The sequence below is a fragment of the Carya illinoinensis genome, chromosome 5 (assembly GCF_018687715.1).
Source record: "Carya illinoinensis cultivar Pawnee chromosome 5, C.illinoinensisPawnee_v1, whole genome shotgun sequence".
Taxonomy (NCBI): Eukaryota; Viridiplantae; Streptophyta; class Magnoliopsida; order Fagales; family Juglandaceae; genus Carya; species Carya illinoinensis.
The window spans coordinates 12,663,331-12,671,672 of NC_056756.1; the positions used below are offsets into that span (position 1 = coordinate 12,663,331).

Consider the following 8,342-nt stretch of genomic DNA (forward strand, 5'->3'; position numbering starts at 1 on the left):
TTAAAAACATTATTGTTACAATCACTTTCTAAACAGACAGCTAGACAAGGGTAAAATTTCGAATTACAAAATATAGCTACTTCCTTACAATTGTCACAAAAAAATAAGAAATGAAGGGAAAAGAAATGAATAATCAGATCATCATCTTCAGAGCTGTTGTTCCACTTGTCCGCAAATCGTTAGCCTTTTCAATATTATCTGGCGGCCCGAAGCAAAATTCTGAATCCTACCACAACGTTTCAGCAAAAAACACCATGAGGACAATGAAGTGCCTTCTGCACGTGGGCAAAATCTCAGCACCAACACCATGCATAAGGGTAGGCCACCACTTTCTCTACGTTCCAATCCTTTCAAGATTCTCGGAAACATTTTTCATCCGAGGCCGAACCTCGGGGTCTGCCTCAGTGCACGCAAGGGCTACATGGAACACTGCCAGCACCTCTTTCTTGGCATGCACCTCTTGTAGCAACATTGGATCGACCATTTCCGAGAGGGGCTTTTCTTCCTCAAATCCCTTTCTCACCCATCTTACTAGGTCCGGGACTTCCACCGATGTAGAAGTGGTCGGAGAAAGCTCCGGGGACTTTCCAGTAAGCATTTCAAGCAGCACAACTCCAAACGAATAGACATCCCATTTTTGGGCGGGTCTACTGCCCGGTGCACGAGCCTCAGGGGCCTTGTAGTTGTTGGTTCGCTCAGTTTGGACTGACTTCAGGTAAGGGAGAGCTCCGCCCATGAAGCCGCCAGAGGAGGAGGGGTTGTTCCCCGTGATGCTAATCAATCGGCTGAGGCCAAAATCAGAGATGTACGATTGGAATTCATTGTCGATGAGGATGTTAGATGGTTTGATGTCACCGTGCACAAACTTTCTTGGACTGCATTCGTGGAGGTAGGCCAAGCCCCTTGCTGCTCCCTTTGCAATTTTCAGCCTGGTTGACCATGAGAGACTCGAGGACAGCTGACCACTTCTCCCTACAACAATAGAACCATTTTTAGTTTGTCACCCTTCTGGCCTCTGGAAAAGTCATAAAACGGAAGGTAGAAATATATGAGAAATATTACTGTACAATTTAAAGCAGGCCGTTTAAAAGTTGGATTAAATTCAAATCAACTCACTTTACTCTAATTTTAAATTGAATCTAATATTTAAATATCTAATTTTTAAATTATTTAAACTAATCTCAACTCAAAACTTCTTTATATTTGGAACCTATAATTTTTTCCAACTCAATATCTCTTTACACGTAAAATTTATAATATTTTTCAATTTCTCATAAATACATCTAAACTCATCTTAATATCTAAACACATCTAAATTTATCTTAGATAAACTCTACAAAACTCACTATATTATCTCAATTCACTACTATTCATAAAAAATTAACTTATCTCAATTCAAGTCAATATTATATCTACAATGTTAAGTTTTGCTATATACAAGCACAGTCGCTTACTAATCTGTGTACCAATATTGATTCATTCATATTTAAAATTTAAATTAACACTGTTTTCAATAAAATCTACTTTTTGACCAATCATATCACATTGGTGTACAAATTAGTACATAATTATACTTACAACTATATTTTTTCTTAACCAAATATGACATATAAATCTATCAAGGACGGTGCCACGTACACAGAATTTTTACAAAAAATTTTTACCGAACACTTCAAAATCTTTTTTTTTTTTTAAATTCACTATTTTTTAAAATTATTCAGATATTTTTTAAAAATAAAAAAATTATATATTTATTTAAAAATATTTACTTAATCATTAAGTAAAAATAAAAAATTAAAAAAAAAATTTCGGTAGATGATTTCGGTAGAAATCATATGTGGATCTAGTGTTTTCCATACCTAGAGTGACATATCATCAACCAATCGGTAAGTTTCAAAGTGCAAAAAGCAATTCCAGGTGAAAAAAAAAAAAAAAAAATTCCAATTCTTCTTCTTTTTTCTTTTTAAGAAAGTTAGTTGAGGTGTAGGTGACGCGGGGGCAAAGAAAAGAGAAATAAAAAGAACAGTGGAACAAGTGGACACTATGTGGACCCACGTCGTGAAAGGAATGACTGAGCTTTGAATGCAGAAGGACGCACTCTTTTAATATTAACTAAACAAACAAAGCCATGTTTTTCCGCTACAAAAGTGCCTCTCTTTCTTTCTGAACCTGCAGAAAAGGGCCACTTTAATCAAACGTAATAGATCCCGATCATCGACAGACATTGTTGAACAGGGTCCAAGTTTCCATCACGTTTCAAGATCAGGAAATGTCGGATTATGGAAAAGCCGCCTGTCTTTTTATTTAGTCGAATCGAGCGTGGTAAAAACTCGTTGGTTTTTATATTATTCTGACCGGCCAAACAATGCTTTACAAGAGCCCGTACCCCGTAGATTTCTGAAAGCCTACGTCACAGCCACTTCTTTTATCTTTACGAGCACTTCAGCCACATGGTCCACAGCGTGCGATGCGGGACCAAACATAAACACAAGTTGCATCTCACATACGGCAAAATATCGTGCTCAGTTGCCAACCCAGTACGAAGTACTACTACTAATGGTCTATAATTGCAGGCCTAAATTCTAACATTAATTATACTTCAATACCACCGAATTCACGATAACGCATGTACCATGTGCGAAAACAAAAGAATATCACTAACTAGGTGGATGTTTTTGAAAAAGAAAACGTAGGGTGAAAGGTGAACTACGGTCTACTCAACATTTGGTGTCCAATATGATGGATGAATGGTCGGCCAGCTCACGACGCGTGTCAGACATCATCAACGTTAAATAAAACCACGTGGACTAATGTTGGCATGGATAATTAGGTTAGATCCAATTCTCACTATTAAATTCGGAACATAATTAGGGTACCCTAATCCACAGGCACTGAAGCACCGAGTCCAAGGCACTGAAGCACCTTTTGACCGCATCCCAAATCCAGAAACTACAGGCAACCCCAGGCAAACCAACAGACAAAGTGACAAACAGACACAGGTCCAAAAAGGTGTAGGATTAAAGATTTCAAAAGTACACTCACCTCGGAGAGCGGAAGCCAGGTTGCCATTAGAGACGAAATCGCTGATCAGAAGCTTCTCATCGGGAGCCCAATAGTAAGCTCTCAGCCTCACGACATTGGGGTGCTTGACCCTCCCAATGGCCTGCACCTCCGCAATGAATTCCTTGTACCTCTGCTGATCACCTCCCTCTCCCAATCTCCGCACCGCCACCGGAATCCCGTTCCCCAGGACCACCTTGTACACTATCCCAAACCCACTCTTCCCCAGCACGTACGCCGACGCCCTCAACAGCTCGTCCAGCTCGAACGTAAACCCTTTATCAATCGCCACTAGCTCTCCTCCTTCCCCTCCTTTCCCTGCCTCTGACTTCTCATGGTCCTCCAATTCAGAGTCCTCGGTTTTTAAGCCATTGGCGCACACGCAACAAGCACAGAGCAGCATTTTGTGGTTTCCTCCGAATTTGCTTTTCCCAGTGCAGCTACAGCCATTTGAATTGTCTTTCTTTTTCCAGTATATGTAAACTATTACGAGGCCGATGAATGCAACTACAGCTGCGTCAGCTACTGAGATCAGTATGATCAAACCGGGGCTTAGACCTTTTCTTGTACCATTCTCAATGTTTGGAGCCGAATTTGGACTATACGACGATACTTGGTCGGGATTGCGACACGTTTTTTGCAGAGGAAAACCACAAAGCATAGGATTGTTGAGGAACGCGGTGGGTCCCTGGCTCGCAAACGACCCCGTTTGAGGTATTTCGCCGCTCAGATTATTGTTTCGGAGATCGAAGCTAACTGTCACCTGTAAATTCCCCAGCGATTTTGGGAGTTTACCTGATAAATGATTGAACGAGAGATTCAGAGTGCCAGAGAGAGAGCTGAGCTCGCCAATATCTTCCGGAATCGATCCGTCGAGGTTATTCGCCGAGAGATCGAGTTGGACCAGGTTCTCCATGTCCGGCCAAAATCCAGTCGGGATACCGCCGGAGAACTGGTTTCTCGCAAGAATCAGCCGCTGCAACTGCTTGCAATTCTTTAGGGCTTTCGGAATTGGCCCGGAGAGAGAATTGTTTGAGAGATCGAGGTTTTGGAGCTTTGGGAGGTTGCAAATCGAAGGAGGAAGAGAACCAGAGAGATTATTACCGTAGAGGAAGAGGCTGTGCAGCGAGGTAGCGTTGAAGAGCGGGGTAGGTAATGAACCGTAGAAGTTGTTGCTGTGCAGGTTGAGTCGCCGGAGAAAGACCAGGGTCCCTAGCTCGGACGGAATATAACCCCGAAGGTTCCTCCCGGCAAGGGCGATCCCGACTACACGGGGGTCGGGGAACCCCGTGATGTTCATGCAGGAAATGCCACTCCAACGGCAAGGCGTAGTGTCATCCTCGTTCCAGTCGGAGAAAGTCAAACCATCCGGTGGTTGATCCACGGCAGATTTAAGAGACAGCAACGACAGGCCGTCTGGAGATAGAGAGAGAGCGAGTTTTCCCAAGATTCCAAAATGAAGGACGAAGAAGTAGAAGGAGATTACGACAGAGAACGGCACACTCTTATTGTCTGTCATTACGATCGACGTGATAGAGTTGGACGATTGGGTTGACTGATTTTGGGACGGTTAGGCTATTGAGGAGATGAAAGGAGCGAGCAAGCAATTAGTACAGTGAGAGTTAAGGCGTGGAGGTTGAAAGAGGATGGGATGGGGTCGTGGGGATTGGGTGTAGTAGGTGTAGTATTTATGAGAAAGAGAATAGCAGGAGGGGCCACCTCCCGCCAAAAGGAAAGAGAGAAGATGACCAGCTAACGGAAACCGGAAGAGGAAGAGGGGAAGTAGAAGAAAAGCAATTGCACAGTGTCTCGCGTGTATGTGCGTTTGGTCCTGTTATTGTCTTATTAACTTATGATGGTGATGTTAATGGATCACGCACGAGCTAGGCCCGTTTGGAAGTTGAAGTCATTGATTTAGTTCAGTTTAGTTTTAAATTACGTTTAATATTTAAATACATAATTCTGAAATCATAAAATTTATCATTTCAAAATATTTTTATACCTGAACTTTACAATTTTTTTTCAACTCAATATTTTTTTATATGCAGGATCTAAAACCATTTTCAACTAATCATAAATATATATAAATTCATCTTGATATTTAAATACATATAAACTCATCTTAAGTAGGTCTTATAAAACTCATTCCATCATTTCAACTAATTACTGTTCATAAAAAACTTAATTAATATTAACTCAACTCAACGTCTAAACGAGATTTTATTGTCAAAATTTTAGAATCTCAAAGTGAATAACATACAAAGTAGATTTTATCGCAATTATTATTGTCAATATAACCATTTTAGATAGTGTTGAATAAATAATAAATATTGTAAAATTCAACGTTGAGAAGATATTTTAGGTGAAAATGTGTTGCAAAGAGGAGGTTGAACCGTTGAACTCGAGACATCATCAACTTTTCCCTACGTTGTTTATGGGATTCTAGGAAATGCTTCAAGGCTAGTTCTTTTTTTTTTTTTTTTTTTTCTATTCTTTTTTGCCCTTTTTGAGCTAATGACCAATACCTAACAGTCTTTTTTTTAGTTCTTTAGGACCACTTATAAAATGGAAACAACATTATTGTATCTTAAATGGAAAGTACACTAAATACATTTTCATAATGAGGAGGAAACAACCCCCCAAAAGAAAGTTTCGTTACGTTAATAAGGGCTTGAAATTGCCTGTAAGAGCGATCCCGTCCCTTTCACGCAACCAACACCACCTTCTGAGTCCGAATGAGAACCAATTTATTTTTTTGGCTCTAGTATTAGTTTCCACGTTTTGAATGGATTCCTTTGTTGTCTCATATTCATATTTTTCAATTCAAGGTTCGAGTTCTTTTTCTTGATCATTCTTTTTGTTTTACTACGTACAACTGATGTAAACTTTAATAATAAATATTGAATTGTTGAGTGGAGCTCTGGTTGATGATTATATCTTATTCTTAATCATGAAAACATACTTAGAAGCTAACACAAGCACGTAGAGAGAGTGACATTAAGCTTGTCCTCTCAGTTTCCACCTTGTACCAGCGTTTGCTTATCCTTTATGTCTTGTTTCTAAACTCTTTATCCTTTTTTGTTTTGATGTTTCCTATTAGATGGGGAAGAGTAGGATGATGCAGTACGCATTTACAAAAAAAAAAAAGGGTTCAAACTGTGCATATAATTTTTAAATTATGGTTATATCAAAATCAAGCCCGACTAGTTCTCTAATTTTCAAGTTCCAAGTACCAAAACAAAATAAGTTTCCTAAAAAGTCAAGAAAATATGCCTTTGTCGGAGGAGTACTCACGGACAAAAGGATTGAAAAAGAGTAGGGAGGAGAAAAGAACCCTTTGCTTTCTACTCAAGGGATCTAAATGGTGTACATGATTTGAATTCTAACCCAAAATCAGCCTCTGGTGGTTCAGTTTAATCATGAACCCGTCCGTGGGTCCCTTGCAACTCAAATAGGTTCTCACTGATCTCACACTACCAAGCCGTATGATTGGTTGCTCTCATCAATCCTACTTCTCATTAGCAGACTATCTACTCTTAAAACACCTCCCCGAGTCGGACCTCTTCTCTCTGCCACTTTTCCTTCTATATATATCCATCCCTCGGTGAGTCTGTGTCTAATTTCAGCGGCCCCTTGGTCTGGTCTTTGTCTTTTAATAGAGCCGTAGATACGTCCAATGTGCCTGCGCAGCAGAGGTCGTTATGATATTTGAGTTCCTCACTTATGACATCTCTGTCTCTATCATATAAATGTTGGGGCATTCTTTTTTGGGATGTTCACATCTTGATGCCGTTTTTACGTCGGCATTTTTTTCAGATCTATCGAGCATATGAAAATAAAAAAAAATTTGATCACTGAGATTTTTCAGATGAAAATTTTAAATTTTAAGATTAAATATTAAAATATTATATTTTAATATTATTATTATTATTTTAGAATTTGAAAAAGTAGAAAAAAAGTTAAATTGTTTATTATATTTTATATAGAAATTTGAAAAAGTTGTAATGATGAGATGAGAATTTTATATTTGAGATAAAAATTCTTTGTAGCCAAACAATACCTAAAACCAACGAACCTGAGAAATCCTGACGCTCGCACTTGCTTGGGCATGGCTTTCAACCAATTTCGTCACCCAACTCTTTTGTCTTTAGTTTTAAGTTACCCCTCTCAATTGGATTTTCCCGGAAACTGTCTCGCACCACCGAAGCAGTAAGTCAATCCTCACCATTGCAAACATAAGTGTAAAGCCTAGGTTTAATTTTTAGAGTTCCTCTTTGGAACGGTATGTCCTATAAGGAGGAATTATCGGAGACCAATAGAAAAATGACACCTAAGCTGAGCACATGATCTCAGCCTGAACCTGGCTGCACCATAGCAACGGCCAAATCACACTTTACCGAACGAAGAAAGAATTGCTTCAATGAACAGAATTTGTTGCCGCTTCTTCTTCTTCTTCATTTGTTGCCTCTCTCTCTCTCTCTCTCTCTCTCTCTCACGCTTCATTAATTCAGTATTCATCTGCTGCTTCTTTTTTTTTTTCTTTTTTTTTTTCTTTTTATATTGCCTGATCACCAGTCTTTATATCTTCAAAGACATGAAGCAACGTTCAAAGCACCAACCAGAGATACCACTGTTACTATTTTCTTGCTCTGTGCATTTTTTATGAGATTTTTATTTCAAGCCTTTGGTTTTCTTGTAAACAAGACTAATGGAAAACTTGCAGAGAAGTAGTAGTGCTGAAATTTGTTGTTCAAGCCACTTTATGAACCATTAAAGATTTTTCATTTATCTTGGTGGAAATTACCAAATGGTGCAGAAAATTGAAGGAAAAGAAACCAAAGAGGAAATGACGATGGACTCACTTAACCCTGTAACTGCATTGGTCTCACAGGCAACCAAACAAAAGCTGAAACACAAAACAACTCAGCAAATTAAGTTGACATAAAGTCTTCAAATCCAGAGAAAATTGATTAATTGAAGTTGCTAGAGAGAAAGAAGAGAGAAAAGGGTCGAGATCTTGGGGAGAGAGAGAGAGAGAGAGAGAGAGAGAGAGAGAGAGAGGGGGCTAGGGTTAGACACAGAGAGCTTCGTGAATGTGGGAAGGAGAGAGGGACTGGGTTTCAACAGAGAAGCTTCCGCATTGATCTAGGCAATTTATTTTTTCTTTGCAATGCAGTCTACTATTGGAAAGATGTGGGCTCTACGTGGCAGGCTATCGTTGGTTGCCGTTGTTTGGAGAATAACGGAGTAACCTGTGGGAAGATATTCTCTTAAATCAAGTA

General features: G+C 39.4%; 1 protein-coding gene across 1 annotated transcript; it reads right to left on the bottom strand.

The window, feature by feature from the left end:
- Positions 1–4,853, bottom strand: LOC122311106 (receptor protein kinase-like protein ZAR1). The gene is made up of 2 exons (XM_043125498.1): positions 3,043–4,853; positions 1–972 (listed from the first exon to the last, which is right to left on the bottom strand). The coding sequence occupies exons 1-2, from the start codon at positions 4,577–4,579 to the stop codon at positions 335–337; spliced, it is 2,175 nt and encodes a 724-aa protein (XP_042981432.1). The 5' UTR covers positions 4,580–4,853; the 3' UTR covers positions 1–334.
- Between the last annotated feature and the right edge of the window lie 3,489 nt (positions 4,854–8,342).